The 26,093-nt window shown below is 61.0% G+C and overlaps 1 protein-coding gene across 1 annotated transcript in view; it reads left to right on the top strand.

The window, feature by feature from the left end:
* The window catches only part of SNTG2 (syntrophin gamma 2), an 85,516-nt gene that overhangs the window by 54,907 nt on the left and 4,516 nt on the right, over window positions 1–26,093 (top strand). The window contains exons 14-16 of the mRNA XM_072768947.1: window positions 4,977–5,048; window positions 9,939–10,139; window positions 24,306–24,398. Coding sequence (XP_072625048.1) covers window positions 4,977–5,048; window positions 9,939–10,139; window positions 24,306–24,398 — 366 coding nt within the window. The remainder of the gene's footprint in view (window positions 1–4,976; window positions 5,049–9,938; window positions 10,140–24,305; window positions 24,399–26,093) is intronic.

Genomic DNA, 26,093 nt, shown 5'->3' with positions numbered 1-26,093 from the left:
CCTGGCTGGGCTCCTGCAGGGGAACCTCGCAGTGTTGAGTGGCCTTGCTGACCCCATGATTGGGGGCCCTGCTGGTTTGACCTCTTGGGGTCGCACACCCGGACCCCCCACAGTTTGCTCCCAAAGGTCCGCGTCCTCCTGCCGGCGCAGGTCGGGGCAGTGGGCTCCCCTCCAAGGCGCCGCCCTGGGGGCCCAGCTGACCTGGATCCTCCTTACGGCCCGTGTGCACCAGGTTTTCACTTGTACCGTAGGGCCAGTGACTTGCAGCCTCCTTGCGCACCAGACACGGTGTTATGCGGGCTTAAACAAATCGTTCTCATGCATTATCCAAAATAACAAAAGTCTACCTTTAAATGGGGACTGGAAAGATTGTATAAGACAGTAAGGAGTTTTACTGTGAAAATACCAGGAAAAGAGGAGCTTCACAAATAAGCTATAAATTCCTAGTTGTTGGCTGTGGGCCGTGACCCGAACCTGCCCATGTGCCAGCGCAGGACTTGACGAGTGTTGTTACCTTTACCGACAGTGTCCGCAGTGTGGGCGCCGGACAGTGGATGGCAGCCGGCACGCCCCACGGGACCGCGGTGAGCATTGAGAAGCGGCACTAGGACATTCAGAAATGTGTTTGAAACTCTAGAACATGTCAATTTAACTGATAAACTTTGCTGTTAGCATTCTGCAGCTTCTCACTGCAAAAGCACCACATGAAATACAGCAAGTGAATTTATTCCGAAATATGTACAGGTACTTGGCCGGCCCTTGGACGTCGTAGCCTGGAGCTGGTGGCAATTTGCCAGTAACGATTCCGCTCGGCCCCCAAATCTGTAGCAATCGCATGTTAAGTTTTTTTTTGTTTTTTAATTTTTATTTATTTATGATAGTCACACAGAGAGAGAGAGAGGCAGAGACAGACAGAGGGAGAAGCAGGCTCCATGCACCAGGAGCCTGACGTGGGATTCGATCCCGGATCTCCAGGATCGCGCCCTGGGCCAAAGGCAGGCGCCAAACCGCTGCGCCACCCAGGGATCCCCGCATATTAAGTTTTTATTGTCTGTATTTATGCTACGGTGACACGAAACACGAGGGTTCTGAACCTGAGACAGACTTGCTGTGACTCCCCGCACATCTCAGCGCCAGTTTCCGGGCGCCACTGCATTCCACACGGACAGAGGTCTGAGCAGAGGGGGGACGCAGCCCAGGGGAGACTCTGCCCTGCTGACCATGCAGACAGGGCTCTGTGGAGACGTGGGCTGCAGCCCGTCACCTGTGAGGAGACAGGTGGCTCCAGGCAGGCAGGTCCGCAGGTGTCCCTGACGTTTCGCTTTCGCTGTCCCATTTCCGTCCCCGCTGCCTCTCCTCTTTCTTTCACTCAGAAAGCCTGAGCACACTCACGGAGCCTGGCTCTCAACACGTCAAGTCACAACACTTGAGTAAGTTTCTGAAAGGTCCAAAGATTCTCTGCCGGATACTCCAGGAAGAGCTGGAAGAGAGTCATGTGTCAGGGATGGTTTCTGAGCTCCCTCAAGATGAAGCAAAGGGACAACACTGATGCCAATCAGGGAAACGAGGGACAAGGGGCTGGAAGAGTCAGGGGCACGGGGGGCGTGCACACTCCCGGCTCCGGGTCCAGGTGTCGGGGCAGAGGCGGGGCCCGGAGGGGGGCTGGCCCATCTCCCAGGCCCACAGGTGCTCCCAGGTGCTCCCAGGTATGGGTTAAAGCAGGATCGTTCTCAGCCGCCTTCCTTCCCACCAGCCGGTTCTTTCTGACTCGCAAATTGGGATCTGAGGAACCGTGAGCTCCTCCTGTTGGCAAACATCAGTAAAGTGTGTTGATGACAGTTACAGGGCCAGTTTCACAGCGTCTCACACATTAACGTGTGAATTCCGTGGCAGTTACCTATGAACGTGCAGGAAACACCAGAGGCAATTGTAAGAATGTCAATTAGGCAAATGTATTCTATCATCTAGAATTTTTTTTCCTAAAAAGAAATAGTTTAATTGAAGCTCTGTAGGCTGCAGCGATGCCAGACGATCGCGTGTCTAATGCAGAATTACTGTGTCGCCCCTGGGGCTGCACGGTAGGTGTCCCGATACTATTAACAGACAGATACTACCTCCCATGGCCTAAAATTTCTGCTACATTCAAAATCAAATGTGGTCCCGAAACGTAGAAACTGCCGACTCTGACTCCGTGCCCGGGGAAGAGTATCAGTGGCAGGTGCTTACAGACCTTCCCGTTTGTGGCAAAGTCTGGTTATTCCCCTTTCGTTGCCTGCTGGTTGGAAAGGTTGAGGTGCCCCGTGGGTCAGGGTTCCTTTCCCCGCTGAGTCCCCGGGAAGGCGCGTGAGGATCCGGGCTCCGCTCCCATCCCCGTCTCTGCGACAGGCAGGCGTGGGCTCTCCTCGGAGCGCCGCTCCTCGTCCTCTCCTGCCGTGAGGAGATCTCCCCCGCTCCCCCGAGAGGCCGTGCAGACTGGCCACGTGCACCTGAGGACCTCGGGTGTAAGGACGTGACGTCACAGAGCATCTAGTTCGCAAAGCCAGCAGGCCCGACTGAGGATGATCTCCGCGCAAGGACGGTCTCCTCGCTCACTCTCCACCTTCCTCCCCAACGTCTGTCCGTCTTCCTTGCCTTGTGAAACGGTCACACCTGGACTGTTTTCTTCACAGTCCCCACAAAGAGTCGTCACTGGCCCATATATTTAAGACACAGCTCAGATCTGCTCGGGCTGGGGTGGGACCTGGGGACCTGCATTCCAGGCAAGCTCACAGGCGGTGCTGGTGCTGCTGGTTCACATGGCCTCACACCTGCAGAGCTTTCTAATCATCTAATACATTTTAAGTAAATTTACTTAAGATTAAAAGTTCAGGGCAGCCCGGGGGGCTCAGTGGCTTAGCGCTGCCTTCTGTCCAGGGCGTGATCCTGGAGACCCGGGATCAAGTCCTGCGTCGGGCTCCCTGCATGGAGCCTGCTTCTCCCTCTGCCTGTGTCTCTGCCTCTCTCTCTCTCTCTCTCTCTCTCTATCTCTCTCTCTGAGTCTCTCATGAATAAATAAATTTAAAAAATTATAAGTCCAGGCCTCTGAGCCCCACTCCACGCTTGCCAGCTCTGAGTCACCCAGATGGTGCCGGCCCCTGCCTCCTGACGGGCTTCGCGGGCAACTCATGGCTGTGCTCGGTTGAGATCTCACCCCATCACTCACCGCTGCCCTCCAACCTCTGATTCTGAACTTAGATCAACCCTCTGATTACACACAGATATGTGGACACACACACACACACACACGTGTAATCTGTCACTTTACTAATTCCGGAGATGCTGGTCGCATCCTGGGAAAGGCCATGTCCTGCATCATCCCTCCGTGTGCGGTGGCCGGGTTTACTGTGGGATGTGCACAGCCCAGACACTTTGCAGAGTCAGAACTAATGAAACAGAAGGTGAAAGGAGCCCCGAGGGGCATCCTGGGTCCCTTGGGGGCCATTTGCATCAAGCAGGCCCTTAGGAATGCCTGGTGCTTGTGCTTTTGCTGAATCGGAGGAGCGTTCACAGTTGCGAAGCTTGAGGACGGCAGAGCCACGCGCTGACGCAGGCGTGCATAGTGCAGGTTCACAGCAGCGAGGAAGCTCAAGGGAGAATGTTCTGGACACTGGGGTTGTTTTCTTTGTGTTTCTGTGATTCTCCAAAATACAGCCGCGTTGTTGTTTCTGGGAAAGTTGAACAGTGTGTCCAGGTTCATCCTGTGGCCCCGTGCTCTCCTGCGCCCCAAAGTGACCTTCCAGGTACCACTCTCACTGACCTTCTTGCTTTTATATTTTACCTTTTGCATCATTGTTTTGGTGTTTTTGTTTTGTTTGTTTGTTTTTTTTTTTAAATCACAGGAGCAGTGACTTAACTCTGGGTCCGTTGATATTTAAGTGGCAACACATCCCTGTGATTTTCGTGTCATTAACTGCTCGGTGAAACGTTTCGAGGAGATGGGTTTGAAATGCCTGGTTGCGTCCCCGTGTTTATTTGGTGGAACGATTTCGAGAAGGTCACCACTTGGCACGTCAAGTACCTTCAACATTTCAAAGACACAGTGAACCTCTGATTAGTTTCATTTTTTTTTTTTTATCTGTAGTTTTAACAGCTGGAAAACAAGTGCCGGGTGAGCAATAAACATCAGGATGTGTCACGGTGTTGACTATTTCAGGTCTTCTGCGGGAACAGCTCTGCTGTAGATACCCGTGGACTGAATCGTCAGCTGTGTCCAAAAGTTGGATGAGTTGATCATGATTATTGTTAAAAGAGTTGCAAAACCCAACGGCAGGCCAATCAAAAACATGTTGATAAGCTAATAAATTTGTATTATTTCTGGAATGGAACAAACTAGTAAGTTTAGTCCTAAACCACAAGACTGGACACACGCTGGAGGTCACGCTGCAGCAAACGCACGGACTCACCCACGCTCACACACACTAGCTCTACACTTGACCTAGAATTGGTCCTTAGTTCAGTGTAAAGGGAATCCGAAATGAATCGTATGCCTGCACCTGCACAGGCGTAGTGGATGAGCCCCACACACACCGGCGAGCTGTGCCACGCGCCGACGGAGGCGAGCCGGGCTACTCCTCACATCCACCACCACGTACGAGGTCCGGCGTCCCTGCCGTCCTGCTCGTGGCTTAGAATGTAGTTAAGGCAAAGACATGGCGACTCCCTCCATTGCTGGAAATGTTCGCATTTGTCCAACTAAAAGTCGTGGTTTTTTTTTTTTTTTCACGTACACTGTGCAGCCTCCTCCAGCCTCACTGAGGCGTACCCAGCAAAGCCACAGTCCTTTAAAGTGTGCAGCGTGGTTGTTTGACGTCTGTGTACACGGACGCCGTGAGCGGCCTCCCCGGCCGAGTTAACGAGCATACACAGCGTCTCCTGTAGTTCCTTGGGCAAGGAGGAGGATGCTTATGGTTTATGTGTGTGTTTTACATTTCTTACAGGTGAGCACGTTAGACTGGGGACGAGCAGAAGAAACCTACAACCTCTGTGAGGTCCTATTTAAACTCCACAAGGTGGGTGTCCTTCGTACAGGGGATGCTTTCGTATAAATAGGATGTGCCTCCGGGTTTAAGGAGTACATTGCAATAGTAAGATAAGCCGAACATCTTCTGTATTCACCCCATTTCCCATCCTCAGTGATGCCACCCTGTTGCTCATGAAGGCGGATGTGTGGGTGGGCGGGCGGGTGGATGGTGTGCACGAGTGGGATGTGCGCGTGCACTGGGGAGAGGGTGTCCCCGTTACCACCCCCTACAGTAACATCCTCCAGGATCTTCGGTTTATTGTCGTCCTTGCCGTTGTTTCCAATCAGTCAGATACGAGCCCGGGTCCTAAGAGTGCTTCTTATGAGGGGCTGGCCTGAGCTGGCCAGAGCGACGGATCCGTGTCCACTCCTACAGAGGGAAGTACTCATTGGCTAGGGACGGGCAAAGTGTCACCCGTTACACACACGCTGGGCCTTCCGAATCATCCCGCTCACTCGAACAGTTCCAGAGTAGCGCATCCATTGCCACAAAATCAGTTCTGTTTCTGCCGGGCTGACACCTCACCTGGGCCTGGCGGGGCCGGGGCTCGGGGCTCCCGCTTACCCGGGCCGTCGCGTGTTGCCCTGTCGGAGGGGAGGACAGCTGGCTGTGCCAATGCGATTCCACCAAGCGGCACAGGCCTAGGAGACACAGTTATCCCGTCGGTGGACTTTTAACAGACCTCAGGTTTGTAGAGGATTCGTTAAACCATGAAATCATACACCGGGGTTGGGAAGTGGAACCTGAGATGGAGAACGAGGGAAGGAAGTGAGCCGGGCCCCTGAGCGAGCCCAGGGGAGGGCGGCTGGGCACCCCTGAGCCACCGCTGCCCCATCCCAGCGACCTCGGAGTGCTCCTGGCTGTGGCTGGTGCCCAGGCTGGTGGGGACGCTTGGGGGCTGCTCGGAGAGGACCAGGGGATGTCACCCCCCGTCATGGGGCAGAGGTGCAGGCGGCAGAGCTTTCCTGCCCTGACCCTCAACCCGCTGTGCCCGGACCCGCTGAAATCAGGCCGCCCCACAGTGTGCGGGCAGCAGGCGGGTGGTGACTGCGGCAGAGGGTTTGTTCTGTGTGAAGTGCGAGCTCTGGAGTCGGACGGGCGGACTCCCCGCCCTGAAGTGTAAGTTTCTCTTTTTTTTTTTTTTTGTATATTTTTTATTTGAGTTCAATTTGCCAACATATAGCATAACACCCAGTGCTCATCCCGTCAAGTGCCCCCCTCAGTGCCCGTCACGCATTCACCCCCACCCCTGCCCTCCTCCCCTTCCACCACCCCTGGTTCGTCTCCCAGAGTTAGCAGTCTCTCATATTTTCACTCATTTTCTCTCCTTTCCCTTTATTCCTTTTCACTATTTCTTATATTCCCCAAATGAATGAGACCATATAATGTTTGTCCTTCTCCGACTGACTTACTTCACTCAGCATCATACCCTCCAGGTCCATCCACGTCGAAGCAAATGGTGGGTATTTGTCGTTTCTAATGGCTGAGGAATATTCCATGTATACATAAACCACATCTTCTTTATCCATTCATCTTTCGATGGACACCGAGGCTCGTTCCACAGTTTGGCTATCGTGGCCATTGCTGCTATAAACATCGGGGTGCAGGTGTCCCGGCATTTCACTGCATCAGTATCTTTGGGGTAAATCCCCAACAGTGCAATTGCTGGGTCGTAGGGCAGGTCTATTTTTAACTCTTTGAGGAACCTCCCCACAGTTTTCCAGAGTGGCTGCACCAGGTCACATTCCCACCAACAGTGCAGGAGGGTTCCCCTTTCTCCCCATCCTCTCCAACATTTGTTGTTTCCTGCCTTGTTAATTTTCCCCATTCTCACTGGTGTGAGGTGGGATCTCATTGTGGTTTTGATTTGTATTTCCCTGATGGCAAGTGATGCAGAGCATTTTCTCATGTGCATGTTGGCCATGTCTATGCCTTCCTCTGTGAGATTTCTCTTCATGCCTTTTGCCCATTTCATGATTGGATTGTTTGTTTCTCTGGCTGTTGAGTTTAATAAGTTCTTTACAGATCTTGGAAACTAGCCCTTTATCTGATACGTCATTTGCAAATATCTTCTCCCATTCTGTAGGTTGTCTTTGAGTTTTGTTGACTGTATCCTTTGCTGTGCAAAAGCTTCTTATCTTGATGAAGTCCCAATAGTTCATTTTTGCTTTTGTTTCTCTTGCCTTCATGGATGTATCTTGCAAGAAGTTGCTGTGGCCAAGTTCAAAAAGGGTGTTGCCTGTGTTCTCTAGGATTTTGATGGAATCTTGTCTCACATTTAGATCTTTCATCCATTTTAGCTTCTTACTGTGTCAGTGAAGTCATCTGAGGAACAGGGGCCGTAATAACCACTGAGGGTGTCCCTACTGGGCGATCCTCTTTGCAGGGCTGTGTTGGTCAGTGTGATGCTGTTGCCCTGGCCATGGTGAGTGCTCACTCCTCACGGCCTCCCGGGCATCATTGGGGTCCCTTCCCGTCCTGTGCACCCCGGGAGCAGGGGTTCTCCACCACAGTCCACCTTGTCTTACATGAAGTCACCTGGAGGGAGATTTAAAGCGAAGCTGAAGATTTCATTTTATTTGAGACGTGGCCCAGACGTCTGCATTCATTCTACAGGCTTCCGCGGTGATGTTCACATGCAGCCAAATCTCAAAACTACTCGTAGCTGCCATGCAGCTGGTGGACGGCTCCCTGCAAATAAACACCCTTTTCTTGCTCTGACAAATCCCTTTGAGTCATTGGATAGAACCTTAGCGATCAGAGGTGTTGCTGTAGCAACACCCTTAACAAAACCCTGAGAAGATTAATTGGCTGCAACACTGGTCGTGATCGTAACTGTATTGACTTATTCCTCCTTCACGCGTTTCTTCTTCAAATGCTGCCTTTTCACTTACTTACTTTTCTGCAGTAGTTGAAACTCACTTGCCCACTTATTAGCTCATGCACTAAAATTAAAGTCCCAGAGACAGAGAGAGCGCGCGTGAGCTGCCTCTGTATTGATGATCTACTGCTGGGAAACAAATAACCCAGACGCATTGGCGTGTAGGACAACGCACGTTATCTCAGCCCCCGGGGCAGGCAGTGTCTATGCTGTTGCTCACAAGGCGACCAGTGGGATTCGGTTCCTGGAGGCTGTTGGACTGGGGGCCCTGCTCCTTGCCAGGGGCAGCCCCCTGAGCCTCGCCAGTGGCCCGCTCCATCAGAGACAACCCAGAACTCGCACCGTATTCATTGGTGAGGCTGAAGTGGAGGATCTGGGGGGCTACAGAATCAGGGTGCGGCCTCTGCTGCCGGGGTTCATTTAGAATTAGGAACACGGGCACAGCACACATGCGCACATGCCACACACATGGACACACTGCACCACACATGCATGCACACGTGCACACGCCACATCACATACATGCATGTGTCCACACATACCACATGTGCACACACATCACACGTGCACATGCAACAACACACATGCACACCCCGCACCACACACGCACATGTGCATATGCCACGCCAGACATGCACACCCATGCACGTGCCACCACATCACACACATGCACACACGTACGCACCATATCACATGCATGTGTGCATGCACACGCCCGCACCACACACGTATGCACACACCCATGAGGCAGGAGTGTCTGACCGTGCACGAGGATAAATGCGTCTGGGGAGCCGCAGCGGTGGGCACAGTGCCGGGGGAGTCCTGCAGAGCGGACCCCAGGGTCAGCGGGGGAAGTCAGGGAGCCCATGAGCCTCCCACACACACATCAGCCGTCACTTTGCCCTGCACACCTGCACCTGGAAGCATCAGAAGGACACGTGCAATAAAAGCAGGGGGCCAACACCACGTTCAGGGGGATTTTGAGAATTAATGTTGAACATGCATGTCTTGCTCGAATGGCTGGCCTCTGCCTCAGGATACCTCAGAATCACAGTGAGGAGCCCCAGCACCTGGGCAGCCTCTGCCGCCGCACCTGAGCAACGGTGAACACGGCCCGCAGGCGCCCGCGTCCTCAGCGAGGCTGTCTGCCCTCTATCCCCTTCACGGACACGGCGGTGTCGGCAGAGTCCACGCAGAGGAACAGCACGGCAGGCTGGGTGTGCGCGCAGGCGTGTGCGCGAGGAGGGCGCGGGCGTGCGGTGCTCGTGGCTGGGGCGGAGGGAGGGCGGCCCCCAGGCAGGTGTGCCCCGTGATCCCACGGCCGCCCGCCTGATGTGGGACGCGGACATGGCCCAGTCGCCGCTGCTAGGCTGGGTCCCTAGAGGCCTTGGAGAGACGTGCAGACGCCACAGCCCCCAGCCCCCGCCACCCACAGGGCACACGCTCTGGCCTTTGCCCTGGAAGTGTTTCCGCGTCCTTGTGCGCAGTCGGGGCCGCCGGGGTAACGTCCCTGACCCTGGGCCGAGGGCCCGCAGACTCGGGGGCTTCGTGAGCAGGGGGTCCCCTTGCGCTGGCAGAGCTAGGTGGCGGAGGGGAAGTGCCCGCGGTGCCCGGTGAGTTCGGGGTGACGAGCCCGGTGAGGGCCTGTGGTGCTTTCACTGTTCGCTGGTTTTATGCCGAATGGGAGCAGGGGAGTCTCAGGACGTTACCTTTGCCGATCAAGTGACACATTGAGGCAGAAGCTGTTGGGACCAGAATTCAAGTGGAAGGTGCTTTTGCATGTAATTTGCTCAAAATCATGTTTCTCTGGGGCCCATTTCCACAGGAGCCATGTGCCTCCCGGTGTGGCCGGGGTCACCAGCGGTCCCCCCACGGGCTGGCAGCCGCGTCCCGGTCCTGGCATCCCTGATGCGGTCCTGGCAGCTCCAAGGCGTCACAGCGTAGGTCCTCGGCCCTCGGCCCATGTCCCGCGCCAACACGCGCCCGCTCTCTTCCAGCTCTGGCTCCCTGACGACTGCTGGCTGCACGCGGACTCCGGCCTGGAGCCTTGGGGCCTCGAGGACCCACAGCCCTACTGCTTCAGCGTCCTGGTCGGCCACGGCCAGAGCCGCCGCTTCAGCGTGGAGCTGGGCAGTGAGCTGGCCGCATGGGCGACGTCTTTCCAAAGAGCCACCTTCATGGAAGTGCAGCGAGCAGGGGTGAGTGCCTCCCGCCCCGCGGGGACGTGTGCGGTGCCCGACGCCGTTCGGCCGTCAGCCGCTTGTTCTGGGCCAACAGGACTCTCACGGTGGAGCCCTCTCGCCTGCGTCGCCAGGCCCAATGGCGTCCTCCCGGGGGTGCATGCGGGGCGCGGTGGCGACGGGTCCAAGCCCGGGTGCTTCGCATCTCCGCGCGGCGCACGTCATGTCTGCAGGGAGCCACGCGCGTTCCCTCCGAGCCCCAGGAGGCGCGGGCTGCCCCAATCCTGGCTGCGCGGCCCCATGGATGGTGCGCGAGTCCCTGGATGCTGTCACGGTCAGGTGCTCGGTGGCCCTTCCTGGGTCCCGGCGATCCTGGGCAGAGTCTAGACCAGCTTGTGTGGCCGCGCTGCCCCTTCTCTCGATGGCAGACACATCACTCATGCGTCTGCGCGTCCTCAGAAGGCATCAGAAGGCATCACAATCCTCATCCTCCTGGATCGCGGAGCTCCCTTCTTGGGGACGTCAACCAACAAGTCAGAGGCAGAAAAGCAGCGCTGTGTGCGTCCGGGAGGGGACGTTGGCACTGACAGCACAGGGCTCCCCAGGCCCCAAAGGCTGCCACGTCCCTCCCATCCCATGTTTGAAGAGGGAAGATCCTGTGTCACCGTCTGCTCGCATCCCCAGGTGGCTACCATGGCCGGGGGTCGGGGTGGGGGCTCCCTGGGAAGGCTTGAGCGTCGCTGCCACCTGTGGGGTCCACACGTCACCCTTTGGCGTCCACGACCCTCCTCTTCCCTGGGGCAGCGCGTCTGGGAGTCGGGTTCTGATGCCCCCGGGGACCCGCTTGCCAGAGGCGCTGCAGGCGGCTGAGGGGGGGCCCTGAGCCCCCAGACTCCCAGTCCCTGATGGCGGGGACACATGGCGGCTCAGCACGGCTGAAGTACTGGAGTGTGGTGGCCCAGGTGACCTCGATGTCCTTGCACAGAGGCCAGCGTCACACTTCTGTGTGACGCTGGGGGAAGAAGGCAGCATCGTGCATCCGCCTGGTGTGCAGGGGCTGGGTCCACGCTGTCCCTGGCCGTGCCGCCCGTGAGGGGACGTTCGAGCCCCTGAGGAAGGAATGACTCAGTTACCATCCAGGAGACTCACCATGACGTCCTGCAGTGGCAGGAGGCTGCAGGACCCACCCTCCCCTTAAAGAATGGGCCTGAGCCCCTCCTTGTGCCCGGGGCAGGGGCAGGTCGGGGCACCGGTGCTTCCTTAGCCGGAAATCCCGCCAGGGGCCGTGGCTGCTCCCTCTGTAGCATCCTTGGTCTTAGGGTCATGTAGGGGGAGGCCAGCGAAGCCGCCTGACGAGGGAGGCCGTGAACCCTGGGCCGGGACACGGGGGGAGTGCGCCCGGTGAACTCTGGGGCAGTGTCCTCTCGATCAGGTCCAGGATCGAGATGGCCAGGGCCTCGTGGGTGCAGGAGACCAGGATGACTGTTCCTGGCGGAGACCGTCCGGTGACATGCGTACGGGGTCGGCTGGTGCAGCAGGTGCCCCCGGAGAGGCGGGGTGTCCTCGAGCAGGACGGGAGGGTCCCCCATGGCCTTCCCGGTGTGCGATCCTCATGCCCACGGGGGCCTCTCTGAGACACCATCCTGCATGTGTTGCACCCCAGGGGGAGACATCCAGCGCCGGCGACTGGGTCCTGGACTCTTGGTTCTCGGGACTCGGACGTGGGAAGGAAGGACGATCCGGTCTGGACCGTGGGGGGTCGGGGCCTGGCCTGACTATTTGTCCCTCCAGGAACGTGGGCAAAGTACTCCTGCAGGCTCCTCCGTTTAACCTGCGAATTAAGGATCGTGGAATGGACGCCGCAGCCATCGAGGAAGCGGCGTTGATCCCGCTGCGGCCCGGGGCCAGCGGTGTGCGGTTGGGGAGGGAGCCTAAGCCGCGAGCCTGCCCTTTCCCTTCACCGGGAGAAGACTCCAGGGCCACCTGGAGGGGAGCCTCGGGCGGCGCAGCCCTGGTGCTCTGTGTCCCCTCCCCGCACCCGAGTCGGCCTCACGGAGCAGCTGCTCCCGTTTCCTGACCCCGATCTCACCGCAGCCCGGAGCCCAGCTTCAGTCCTCGACACGGTTTAGGTCTGCAGCGTGCATGGGGTTGTTTTCCCTTCTCCGTGTGCAGCGGGCTGCGAGCCGGCCGGGTCCTGCCTTAACCTCCTTATCGGTGCTTCTCCGTAAGGATTCCCGAACGAGAGCTCTGGGCGTGGGCTCAGGGCACCTCTGGTTCGGGCTCGGCGGTGGAGAAGCGGGGGGCTCGCCTCCTGCCCGGCGCTGGCTCAGCCACGTTTGCAGACTAATGATGTCTTGAGTATTATGTGTGTTACACACCCGCACAGACGCCCGAAGTCCAGGCGTCCTTCACACGCGGGACCGGATGAGGGGCTTCCCTGCTCGGGGCGGCCGGGGGCGCAGTCGGGGGGCGTCCGCCTGTTGGCTTCAGCTCAGGTCACGATGTCAGGGTCATGGGATCGAGCCCCACATCCGGCTCTGTGCTCAGTAGGAGTCGCCTTGGGATCCTCTCTCGCCCTCAGTCTCTCGTTCTCTGTTTCTCTTGAAAAAATAAACACACAGAAGTGCCCGGGGGCTCAGTGGTTGAGCATCTGCCTTCAGCCCAGGGCGTGACCCCGGGGTCCTGGGATCGAGTCCTGCATCGGGCTCCCTACATGGAGCCTGCTTCTCCCTCCACCTGTGTCTCTCATGGATAAATAAATAACTAAAAATAAGGAAATAAATGCCGAGCCCCCTGGTTGTACAGGCTGTACGACTCCAGGCTCAGGTGCAAGGGCAGGTGTCACGTACGTTCTTCAGGTGGTTTTACGCGGACGGCAGCACCGGTTTTTCTTTCTTACTAAAAACACATTCATCACATGCACAGAGTGCTTTGTAATGTGCAAAATGTGCATTTTGTCCACGTCAATTTATTTTTTTTTATTTACACCAGCAATATCCTCTTAGAATTTAAGAAAAACAAACACTGTCTTTCCTCATCCCGACCTGCCGTGTGAAGTACCTGCATCCGGGGCGCTGCCTTTGGCCACAGCGGCAGAGACGCCGGCCTTGCCTGACGATGACACCCGGGGACCGTTACCGTCCTCCTGCAGGGGCTTCCTGCGGACGCACGTGCTCTTCCCGCCTGCACCCGGCTGAGCTCCGACGTTCACCTGTCGGCCTAGAGCGTGAACTCCGTCCTGGTCGCAGGCCGCAGCGGCCTTCTGCTCACCTTTCCTGGAGGAGAGCGCTTCTCCCCCCGCGGTAGGAAGACGTGGGGTCACCCCTGGGACCTGAGGTCGCCAGGTTAGGTCACAAGCGCCAGTGGGTTAAGCTGCTTGTCGGGGAATGCCGTCCGCCGCCCATCATCCACTCTGGGGCCTGGGGTGCGGTTGGCCTCCCTCCCCAGTGGAAGCGGCATGGACGGTCAGAAAGCTTGCGACCGGGCAAAGCTATGGGGCCAGGCAGGTGCGGGGTTGGCTGTGCACCCCGGGCCCACAAGGGTTCCTGGGTTTCCCACCCACACGGTGGAGGGCACGGCCCCGCTCCTGCCCTGTCGGGCACCCGAGTCGTTTCTGTGGGTGCTTCTCGGAAACTAAGGACAGGATGTTCACAGCTGTGTGCCCGGGGGAGGAATGGTGGACGGACACCCTGCTCTCCGCCTGCGAGCACCAGCGCTTCCCTAAGGACACGGACGTGTAGCCAGCGCCGGGGCCACGCGGACCCAGGGCCCGTGAGAGGCAGGCAGGACACCGGGAGGCCCACGCGTGGACGTTCGAGCCAATATCATTAAAGGTCTCGGCGCCCGGGCGTCACCCCCTGGGCATGGGCATCCGTGCATTTTGTGAGATCCCTTGTGGTCCCTGTGCGCCAGGGCAGGGGGCCGCTGGGTGACTGTCGCACCTTCTCCGGGCAGAAAACGCAATAAATCATTTATGAAGCCTTGCCTCATAAATACTGATTTGTCGTCACCGAGTGTCGGGGAGGGACGTCCGCCCCCTACACTGCTTGGACCTGCGGCTCCGCGAGAGAATCGCAGCTCGGCTCGGCGTCCGTCCTTCTGAGTGTCCTGGGTCCTGGTCCCTGCGTCTGACCGGGACAGCGGCCAGTGTGGTCCCGCCACAGCGCACCCGCCTCCGCCCTCTCGACCACTTCACCTGGAGGCTTTATATATGTCTGCCGTCACCGTCGTCCGTGGAGGCTCACGGGGCCCGGGGCCCCGTTGCTCCTGGCGGCGTGTCCCTCCGTAGGGCTCCTGTCCGCGCCGTCTCTGTAGGCGCAGCAGTGAGGGAGGCCCGGCCGCCCGCGGGTGGGTGCAGGTGCCGGGTGAGGGCGGCTCAGGGGCAGCTCCTCCAGACGGAAGCTGCAGGGCTGGGAACCCACGCTGCGCGAGGGCTCGGTCTGCTCGGTCTGCCTTCCAGCCCAGCGGTCGGGCCTCAGTGCCCCCGGCCTGCAAGGCAGACGGACGTCCCCAAGACTGGGCGTGTGAGAGTGTGTGGGTTTGGGGCTCATCTGCCATCGTCGTACGAGGCGGCCAGGACCTGCTGACCACCATGGGGACCGGTCCACGGAGGAGTGAGCGGCCTGTCATCGGAAGCATCCACAGAGTCCAGCTTCTCGGGGACGCAGCCACCGGCTGGACTGGAGCAGCTCCAGGGGGGAGCAGCCTGCTAGGGCGCCGGCAACCGGGTGTGTGCAGGGGGCAGGGGCAGGGCAGGCGAGGACATGTCTGGACCGACAGGTGCGCTGGCGGAGGAGGGAGCCGGGTCTGCGATTGTGCGCCAGCGAGCTCCGCTGTGCAGCTCCCAAGTGGAGGCAGGAAGGGGGAGCACGGCTGCCTCCCGCCTCCCGACAGGGCCTGTCCATCTTTCCTCTGATCTGGGAGGGACACGCCTGCAGCCCCCGCCCGCCTCAGCGTCGCCTCCAGGTCCGCCCTGCGCGACCCGCCCCGGGGCACCTGCCGGCACACCCGCCCCGTCCCCGCCGGGGGAGCCCCTCGAGCGGGCACTGCAGCCGGGCCCCTGTCCGCGGCTCTGCTGCCCTGGCTTCCGGCACCTCTCCCACCTTCTACCCCGCGGTCCCCCAGCCTGGACACCCCCAGCCCCAGGTCCCCCGAGCTCAGGACCCCCCATGGTGATGATTTTGTGACGAGAAACAACTGAGCAAGGTCAGCCTCTGCCTGCGTGTCCTGGGACCCACCGGGAGGCTGACCGCAGGCGCTTTAGCGCGAGGTGGTGACCGGGGCTCAGCGGGACCTCAGCCACCTGCTAACCCCACTTGCTGTCCCTGACCTGACGTGCCTGTGCTTCATCATCCTTCCTGGGCAGAGAAAAAGCATTTGAAGGATCACAAGCATTTGTCTTTGAAGATGCCATGAGCTGCTGCAGCTGCGTTCCTGGACGCCTCAGATATGGCAGATGGGACGAAGGGGACGGGAAGGGCCCAGGAACACCGGGTCCCAAGGCCATGCCTGGAGCTCGCGGGCCCCACCAGCCCTCGTCCCTCCGTCCATCCATCCATCCGTCCGTCCGGCAGGCCAACCTCGGACTCTGCCCTGAGGAGGCGAGGCCCAGAGCCCTGGGCTGGCGTGGGGTCAGCGGTCCCGACACCTGGAGGCAGCCCTGAAATCAGGTATTCGGTCCCAGATCCCGCGTCGGTCCCCCAGCGTCTCCTTGCTCACCTCCTCGTCCAGTGCTCGACGTTTTGGCCGCGTCTTCCTGGTGAGCGGGCCTTGGGACGGCCGAGCCGGGCGAGCGCCAGGACGGTGCTCGTCAGGTGGACCAGGCGTGGGCTGGGAGCGTGGGGCCTGGCGGGGGCTGCAGGGAGCGTGGGGGCAGGTGCTGTCCGCGGGCCACGTCCCAGCATCACGACGGCGCTCCCACCGACCCTAACAGGGTGCATGGGCTTACGCGCACGACAGGGGCATTTGCTGCCTTCTTAAGTATTTTTTGAACTTGTAAGAGTTCCAAATAAGTCACGTAACTTTAGTCCTTGGTTTCCTTCTTCCTAACGTGATGGCCGTTTTCTCTTTAAGTGACGTTATGAAATGTAATTAATTGATGTTTATAAGGCGCTTGATATTGAAATATGCGCAACATAATTTCCTTCAGTGCCTAAATCAATCTTCCAGACACACGTTTAAGAAATCCCAAGCTTGAGGCATTAAACACAAAACACTGCCGTCCGTGAGCGTTGGGAACACCACGCGCAGTTCTACAAGTACGCTCTGCTATTTCTCCCGAAAAAAATGAACCCGGAGGACCTGAGAGACGATCCAGTGAAATATTAAGCAGCACTTGGATTAGAATAGATTTATGGGATCATTAAAAGGTAATTATTGGTTCATTACCAGAAGCACCAGTTTAATTACACGATTAAGTTTCAGGTGGTTTTCATTACACACAGGAAGCTTCCTGCAATTCCCGTTTACCTGCTGGTTTTGCTGATGTGGTTTTGCCACCAGATTTAAGGGAGGTCCGTCGATCTAATGGTGCAGCTGATGCTGATTACTCTCTAAATGCTTTACTTCCCTTAAATACACAACATTCCCCCGAAAGACCTGCAGGGCCCTGAGCTCGGGGGCCGGGGGAGTGGGGGAGCCCTCTTCCTCCGTCCAGCATCCTCACGACTCTCGCTCGGACAAGGAGCGCCTGGGCGGTCACGCGGGTCTCAAGGCCACTCTCCAGCCCCATCTGAATTCATGTTAAAGTTGAAATTTTTTTCTTTAAAATTTAGTATTTGTTTGGAGGAACAGTCTCTGTGCTTGACTCACGAACAACCTCATTATTAAGCTTACTAGATACGGTCATATTCAGACTTTCTAGAAAGATCTAGGTGACCATTGACATGACTTTCTAGAAAGATCTAGGTGACCATTGACGTGAACGTGACTAGTGTCCCGTGTCTGTCAGGCTTGCTGCTGTGTCCCACACGTCCCAAGCCGATGCTCACCGTTTTGTGTCTTCAGATGAGCCCCATGGACACACAGGCGCCCGCGTGGCTGGCGGGAGGGGTGGAGCTGGCCTGTCCCGCTCCGCTCGTCCCTGCCTGACGGTCACATCCTCGAGCCTGGTAGATGCTGACGCGTCCCGGGACGGCGTGTCCCGCCGGCACCACTCCAGGCAGGCAGGTAACTGGGTGCACGCGAGCATCCGTCCACACTGAGCGCGGCCGGGGCTCCTGGCTTGGGTGGCAGGCGGGGCTTCCCGGAGCACAGCTCGGAGACACCGTCTGGGAAGGGCAGGGCTGAAGTGCAGCGGAACGCGACATCTGTTCAAGGACGAGCCTGAGAAAACCGTTTATTCGCAGCCGACCTTGGGGGGCATTTGCTGAAAGTCACAGAAAATTGGTGCAGAGGCGTCCAGCCAGATGCAGCCCAACACCTGGAGCGTCTGCATCAGCTCCGTCCCTGCTGCTGCGGAGACCGAGCCGCCCCACGGCCCACGGGGGCCCTCGGTGCCAAGCTCCCGCTGTGGGTGCAGCTCCTCCCCCAGGGCCTGTGGTGCCCGCCGCCAGCGCAGGGGCCAGCGTGTGCCTCAGAGCCACCGGCCCTCCAGGCCCTCTCCTGTCCTCAGGGCCGCCATTCCCCCTGGGCCCACCCCCATCCTCAGGGCCACCATCCCACCTGGGCCCGCCCCTGTCCTCAGGGTAGTCGTCCACCCACCCCAGCCCAGCTCCATCCTCGGGGCCGCCGTCCCCCACCCCGGGCCCACCCCCATCCTCGGGGCCTCCGTCCCCCCCCGGGCCCACCCTGTCCTCAGAGCCACAGGCCTCCAGGCCCCCCATCCTCGGGGCCACGCTCCCCCCCCAGGCCCAGCTCCGTCCTCAAGGCTACTGTCCCCCCTGGGCCCGCCCCTGTCCTCAGGGCCATCATACCCCCCTGGGCCAGCCCCCGTCCTTGGGGCCACCATCCCCCCTCCCCCAGGCCCAGCTCTGTCCTCAGGGCCACCGTCCCTCCCCAGGCTTAGCCCCGTCCTCGTGGCGGCCGTCCCCGCCGGGCCCACCCCTGTCCTGAGAGCCACTGGCACCCCCCATCCTCGGGGCCGCCGACCCCCCAATACTGTCCTCCGGAGTCAGGGCCCTCCGAGGAGGCAGGGAGAAGCTTTCCCCTTCCGGGCTGCACGGCACTAGACAAGGACCAGCCCTGATTGCCTTCCCTGCTGGCTCCTTCCTTGATCCCGCCTGCGAAGGATGCTCGTTCACAGGCCCTGGGGCCTCCGCCCTGCCCGCCCCAGCACCGTCCCTGGACACCGTGTCCGCCCCGTGCTCGGCCTGCGTGTGTGTCTGTGTCAGCAGCAGGCAGCCTGCGTGTGGGGCAAACGCGAGACTGCACACAGCTGGCGAGGGTGGGCATTGAGGCTGGGATGCAGGGGAGGCACCTGCTTGCACGTCTCGGGGGATGATGGGGACAGGGAGACAGGGATGCCCCTGTAGATGCGCTGGCCCCGGCCCTGGCCGCCAGCAGGGGACGGCCCGAGACAGCCAGCAAGTGCCCGGCCCTGCAGGTGACCAGCACCCGGTGAGGACGCCGAGTGGGGAGACAGGACGGCGGCCGCAGAGGCCTGTGGACGAGGACGGGCTGGGCCTGCAGTCGCCTCCTCTCTGCCTTGTTTAAAAATTAGTTCTTTCTTAAATCTTTTTAGTCTTTTTCCTCAAATTTACAAATTTTTATGAAATAGTTTTAAAGACTTCATACCTTTTCTGTAAGGAGATGCTAATAATGTATAGTTTAAGGGAGCACACGTCCCTTGGGGCGGGATGCTTGTGTGTGAGTGACAATGTTAGTAAGAAGGATAAGAGCCCGAAGGCACCGTCGCCGGCGTGGCGTCCGTGTCCTCCTGGGAAGAAGGTGCATGTCTGCGTAGAGTCGGGAGGCCCAGCCTTCGATCCGTGACCTCGGGAACTGGCACAGAATCTCTGAGGCCCCCTTCCCGCCTGCCGGACCCGGAAGGGCTGCCGGTCCCGTGCTCTCCTCTGGGCGGCCACGTGGGCTCCCACCCCGTCAGGCACCCCCACCACCCCGTCCGTGCACACACGTGTGTGGGTTCCCGTGCACCTGCCCTGCTGTGCACCAACAGCCCCACTGCAGCCACATGAAGAGTAAGACTCGCTCCCAGCCTGGGCGTCCGTGTGGACCGAGGCCCCACGTCAGACGGAGCACTGGGGACGCGACCCGGGCCGGGGTCCCAGCTGGGGATTGGCTGACGCCGCGGGAACGGGGTCGGCCTCCAGGGAGAGAGGGGGCGTCAGGCCCGCGGCGCGGTTGCGGCTCCCTCGGGCCGTCGGGCACGATGGCCCTTGTGGCTCAGCCTGCCGCTGCTGTTCCCTCAGGAAAAACAGTTTCCAGACTGAGAATCTGACATATGAGCCTCTGGCCGGTCGGGGCCTCCTGTTGCTGAGTCCTCAGAAACGCGTTAGGTGTTGACAAAAGGGAGACGCGTTTCCCAGGCGTGCCGCGCTCACCCGTCGGCTCCGAGGCTCCGCACACGTGGGCCTTCCCGCAGCCCTGTCTCCGGGCGCAAGAAGGAGCGTGTGTCTCTCCTTTCCCGTGACGCAAAGGTGTGCCTGTAGCCTATCCCGGATGCAGACGTACGCGCGGGGCTTCCAGGAACCTCAGGACGTGCACACACACATGCTTCCACTGGCTAGAGGGGTGGCATGGTTGCCGTGGGCACGGGGTGGCGTCGTCCCTACGGGCACCGCAGCCGTGTGTGCTCGCCCCAGTTACGACTCACCCACTTCCTCGCTCTTCCCGGTGGGAACGTTGTCCCTCTGAGTAAATGCAGCCGCTCGTTTTTGAACCAGAAATGCACCGAGTGTCCCTAGGATGCCAGGCTTCCAGCTGGGCCCCACGCACGCTGGACTGTAACCCCCCCAAGCCCACCCAAGACGAGAAGCCAGCTTCTGTGTCTGCAGACTGACCTGCGTCACCTGTCATAACCCTCCTGCTGTGGCACCTCCCCCGGCATCCATCCCGCGGCGTCCCTCCCGCGGCGTCCATCCTGCGGTGTCCCTCCCCCGGCATCCATCCCCCGACGTCCCTCCCCGGCGTCCGTCCGTCGGTGGCCATCGCTGGGGACCTGCCCAGCCTGCACGCCTCGGCCGAGGGGAGAACCCGCACTCGCCCCGCGCTCGCCCCGTGGAGGGGCCGCAGGTCCATCCTCTGCTCTCGGCTCCCTCCAAACACCCGAGTTCTGGTCCCCAGTGACAAACCCTGGAAAGACTTAAACAGTGTGCGCTTTCTTTAGACATTTTTGTTCCATCAGAACGAAGCTGCCGGGCGGGGAGGGTCTGTGTCCACACGTGAGCGGGCCGGGGCGGGGGACACGGCGCCAGCAGCAGGGGGCCCTCCCGCCTGCCCGCGCCTCCCGCAGCCGACCGGACAGAGCGTCCGCAGAGCCGTCGCCGCATCTCCCAGTCACAGAGGCGCCCGGAAACCCTGGACACGGGCCTCGGCTCCTGAAGCGCCGCCCTCCGTGGGTTCCAGGACGGCCCGTGCCCCGCGGTGATGGACAGAGCCGCCGGGCCGGGTGGCCGTTAAGCAGAGACGACTCACGCGGGAAGGGAGACCGTGCCGTCCTTACAGGCGCTAGGCTCGTCCGCGGGGGTCCAGGTCAGCGAGCAGAGCCTGCGGCCCCCACCCCATGGCTGTGGCCTCCGTGGTGACCGGGTGGGGAGGGGAGCTTCCTCCTGGCTGTGACCTGTCCACCTGCCACCCTCCACGCTAGGCTCCTTCGTCCCAGCGGCTGCGAGCCTGGGCCCCGCCCGGTCCACCTGTAGCCACAGGACCCTGGGAAACCTGCTAACAGTGCCCCTGCCTCAGTTTCCCTGTTCTGTAAGAGCGCGGATCTCCCAGACTTGTTCGGTGTCTGTACGCAGCTGACATCCGTGATGCTGAGGATGACACGTGGCACGCGGTGTGGGGAGGCGTCTGCCGTCACCGCTCCCTCGGCGTGGGTGTCGGGTGCCCCCTGGCCGGGGGTGGGTGGCTCCGCAGGGGACAACAGGGCGGGTCCGTGGTGGGTCGTCCATCGTCCGTTGGCCACGTTGAGGACACAGCTCTAGAGTCGGGGCCTGAGTCCCGCCGTCACCTGCCGCCCCGGGGGGGAGCTCTCTGCTGGTCCCCAAGGCATCGCCCTTCCGTCCCCTTCCATCCCCTTCCGTCCCCTTTGACCCCGCGGCACGCTCAGGTTCTCACGGTGCTGGCACCTCGCGCTCGTGGGCAGGATCCCTTCTGTCGCCCAGTCGGGCCAACACCCACGCTCCAGACGCCCCTTCCTGCTCGCCCATCTAGTGGCAGCGGCGGGTGGCTTCCAGCACAGCCAGGAGGACCTGGAACACGCTGGGTGGCGCCGTGTCCCCATCACGGCCTCGCTCAGCCTGCTGCCCTGTGAGACCTGCTCTGCCGCGCCTTCGGGACCTTTCTGCAGCCGCGGTGTTCCCAGGCGCCGGGGAAGGTGGGACGGCCGTGCGAGCCTCCGGGAGCCTCCATGCGCCCCTGGGCCCTGCAGTGTCAGGCACGCTCGCCGTCGGGGCCATGGGCTCCGTGCTGCGGGGACCTCAGACCCTCAGCCATGCTCTCCACGGCTGCGCTGGCCTCAGTTTCCCCCCACAGACTGTTTCTGAAGCAGCACATCTGTGTGCCCCGCCCCCGCCAGGGTGCCCAGGTGCGCGTGGACCCGTCCCCCTGGAGGCTCATGGGAGGGCGCCCGGGCTGTGCACACCGTCACCCGGAGGGCGGGGACCAGGCGCCCGTGGCCGGCACAGCCCGACAGGCGAGAGCTGCAGCCTCGTGTGAGAGGCACGTGACACCCGCCGTGCAACCCCCCCATGGCTGCGCTCCTGGCCGTGGGCCCTGATGGAGAGCCTCCTGCCCCCCCACCTGGCCCCCGCCTGGCCCCCGCATCTGCATCGAGCCCAGATCTCGACAGCACCGCAGCCCTCGGGGCCCTGGGCGCATCCTCAGTAGTGATCGAGTTAATTTTTAAGTGTTCAGTTTGTTACGTTAAATAACGCGGTGGCACAAACTCAGTGATCTTTTAAGAGTTGGTGAGTCAGGAGGGTCCCGGAGGGGCCGCAGGGCGTGAGGACCACACGCTGTTGTTGCTTTTGTTTTATTAAACATTCTACGTATTGATTCATGAGACACGGAGAGAGGCAGAGACACTGGCAGACGGGGAAGCAGGCTCCCTGCGGGGGGCCCGACGTGGGACTCGATCCCGGGACCCCGGGGTCACACCCTGAGCCCAAGGCAAAGGCTCAACCGCTGAGCCCCCGGGCGCCCCTGACCACACGGTGTTGAAGGCCCGCGTGTTCTTTCCTGCGTGTGTCCCACACTTGGCCCAGAAAGGCCGACGGGTGCAGACCCCAAAACCCACCAAGGCCTGCTCCCCGCTGCCCGGGACCAGGACGGGCAGCCTGGTGCCCAGAAGCCTCTTACACGGAACCAATCCACTGCAGCCAAACACACAGACACCTCACGCCCCCACCCTCAGCAAAGGCCTCCGCCCTCCAGGGGCTGGTGGGGGGGAAGTGGGGCCAGGGCGTCCCCCTCCAGGGGCTGCCGCAGGGGGAGTGGGGGCAGGACGTCCCCGTCCAGGCAGGCACAAGCGCCCCAGGCAGTGTCAGGCGTCTCCCAGCGTCAGTGGCAGGGAGCAGGGGCTGGAACTCCCATCCCGTGGGCAGTGAGGGTCCGACGCCACCAGGACCAGAGGGGCCCCGGGCTCCCACCCGCCCTGGCGGCCCCGGGACAGCCCGGCCCCGGAGGGTGAGCCAGAGATGCAGCTGGAAGGAGTTGGATGAGCTCGAGGGCCTCACAGCAGAAACAGCCGGGCTTCGTGAGGCCCACTCCTCATGCCTCCAACGGCGTGTGGGCGCCAGCACGGAGACGCCGTGTCCCAGCAGCCACGCCACACGGACACCAGGGGAAAGCGGGGAAAGCTCTGCAGGGAGGCCCGGCCACTGTGCTGGACGTCGGAGCGGGAGGCAGACGGAGCTGGTCACGGCCCAGGAATTAGGCAGCGCAGCCCCGCGGGCTGGAGGGGGCTGACCTTCGTGCGGAGGTGGAACTCGGGGGGCAGGGGAAGTCAGGGGGTCCCCTGATGGGAGCCCCCGAGTGGACGGACAGAAGGCACTGGTCCCCCGTCCCGCGTGATTGCGGGGCTGCAGCTCCCGTCTGCAAGCTGCTCACCCGGTTGCAAGGTGACGCCTTGCAGGAGACTCGCGTTCCTCTTCCCGTATTTGCTGCTTGTGTTGGGAGTGCTGTGCACACTCGTACTGCACGGCCTCTGCGTTTCTGTGTTTATGTCCCTTGCGGGTGGACATGTGGAGACGTGTGCCTGGGGCTGCGTGTGTGTGTGGGGGGTGCACACAAGTGCATCTGGGGCTGCATGTGTGCGTGTGCACGTGCAAGTGTGCCTGGGGCTGCAAGTGCAGGCATGTGTGCACGTGTGCACCTGTTCCTGGGGCTGCGTGTGCGGGTGTGTGTGCACGTGTGCACCGTTCCTGGGGCTGCATGTGCACGTGTGGGTGTGTCTGGGGTTGCGTGTGCGGGTGTGTGTGCATGTGTGCACCTGTTCCTGGGGCTGCGTGTGCACGTGTGGGTGTGTACACAGGCGCCCGCACCAGAGACAAAGCCAGCCTTGTCCGTGTGCCCACGGCCCAGCAGGTGACCCACCCAAACGAGCCCCCGGCGGGGACAGGGAGCCACGCGGCCACAGCCTCCCCCTGCGCGGGTCCGAGGTTGGGCGTGGCTGTTGAGGCTCCTCAGAGTGTTTTCCCCAAAGCACGCGTGGCTTCCCCGGGAGCAGGCCGGGACCTCCTGCCCTGCGGGGCCGTGAGTGCGTGGAGGGAGTGCAGCCGCCCCCGCTCCTCCCGGACGTGGTAGCAGAGGGATCCAGGGGTCTGCGGTTTCCGGAACTCCCTGTGGCTTGGGACCCACGGGCCCGTGTGTGGTGACGGGGTGCCCGGCGCCCACGCGGTAGGGCACGTGTGCCCGTGCACACAAAGCGGGAGAGTACGGCCTGTGGGAAAACGTCGGGTCCTGCCAGAACCGAGGCTGTGATCGTGGGGGGATTATTGCCTCCAGCGAGTTCCCGTCAGACCCGGGGCCGGAGAGTCTTTTCTCAAAGCCGACGTTCTTTTCTAGTCCAGGACGTACACGTGCAGCTGGCAAGGAGACCCCCTGTGCTTCACGGTGGATTTCGCCTTGGGCTTCACCTGCTACGACAGCAAGACAAAGGTAAGGTGCCAGCAGGTGCACAGGGCCCCCGTGATGCGCGACAGGGTCTCCGAGGAGCAGACGTGTGTCCGGCCGCCGCCAGCCCTGCCAGGGTGGCCATGTGACCGCGGCGCCCTCACGGCCAGCGTCTGTGTGCCCAGAGCCAAGCCGGGCCACGCGTCCCCCCACTGCATGGTGTGGCCAACACCGCTGCCCCCAGCACGGGCCGGGCGTCCTGCTCTCAGGAAGGACCCCCTCCCCCCCGTAACGTAAACACTTGGAAGACACGCATGGGCTGCCTGACGTACAATCCTGAGCATTTTGCGGAGACACTGCAAGGGCTGCTGGTGGGACTTGGCCGGTGCCAACCCCACAGGGGCCCAGCTGACTGGCGTTTAGAACAACAATGGGGTCCACTTGTGGGAACATTTACCACCAAGAAGGTTTCTGTGCCCCATCCAGCTCCAAGGCCACAGAGAGGGCGTGGGCTCCCCGACGGCAGCACCGCTCCCGCGGGACGGGCTCCCTGTGGCGCTGGACAGTGGGCAGAGTCTGCACCCGGGAGGGCGCACAGAGGAGCGATCCAGCATCGTCTGGGGTCTGGGACCAGAGGGACCCTTCTGCGGTTTTGCTCACCGCCTGGGGGCGTGCTGCACGCTAGCTGGACACGAGCTGCACGCTAGCCTCGTCTACAAACGAGCTTCCCATCCAGATTTTCTCCCGCCGACGGGACGGTCCCGCACACAGCAGGAGAGTGACGCACCTCCGCGGAGGTGATGCACAGGGTCCTCCTGGAAGCCCTCGGGCCTGAGCCCCTCTGGGCAGGAATCCAATAGCCCCATGAGGCCGAGGCTGACCTGGAGCAGAAACGTGAGATCTGCGAACCCTGAAGAGGGATGACTTTCCCGTGGGAGCGGGGATGGCGGTTCGGGTCTGGCCAGATGGGGCGGGAAGAGCCACTCCTCGTGGCCGCGCAGCAGGGTACCGCGTCCCTGACACAGCGTTGTCCCGCACGGCCGTGGAGGCCCCACTTCCCACCGTCACAAGTTAACAAGTCACATGCTAGGAAGGACGTGGGCGGGGACGGCCACCGCGTGGTGACCCACAACCTGGAATCCTAGCACAGGACGGGCGGCAAGGGTCCTCCGACACGCTCTTGACGCGGGACGGTCCTGGGATCACTGCAACCCCAGGCCCGCGATCGTCTCCCAGCATCAAGGCCAGCCTCCCCCAGCGGGTGGGAAGACCCCGCACCCGGGGCCGAGCGAGGCAGCACCAGCGCTCCCTACGGCTCCCAGCGCACGTCACCTCCCCACCTGGAAGGGCCACTGGGTTTTCAGAAGCGCTCAGTGTCCCGACACTAAACGATGGCCTAGAACCTCCGTCAGGTGACACGAGCAGACACAGCATCCACCGTGGAAATGGCACATATCGTTTCTTAAGGAAAAGTTTGGGTTTTAGGTTCAAGGAAGAAAAGTTCAGAAGGAGTTTGAAGTGACTTGGAAACTGCCCCCCGGGAGAGGAGGTGCTGCTGCTCGGGGGGGCCCCCACCCGCCGCCCTGCTCCTGCCCCATGGTCCTGTCCTGTCCTGTCCTGTCCTGCGTGGGTGGGAATGGGGTCGGGACAGGGACAGGGGTGGCGGTGGTGTGGGGCGGGGACAGGGTAGGGTGGGGGTGGGGGCAGGGATGGGGTGGGGGTGGGGTGGGGATGGGGATG

The sequence above is a fragment of the Canis lupus genome, chromosome 12 (genome assembly GCF_048164855.1).
Source record: "Canis lupus baileyi chromosome 12, mCanLup2.hap1, whole genome shotgun sequence".
Lineage (NCBI taxonomy): Eukaryota > Metazoa > Chordata > Mammalia > Carnivora > Canidae > Canis > Canis lupus.
The sequence above is the reverse complement of the archived record's forward strand: the minus strand, read 5'-3'. Positions and strand labels throughout refer to the sequence as shown.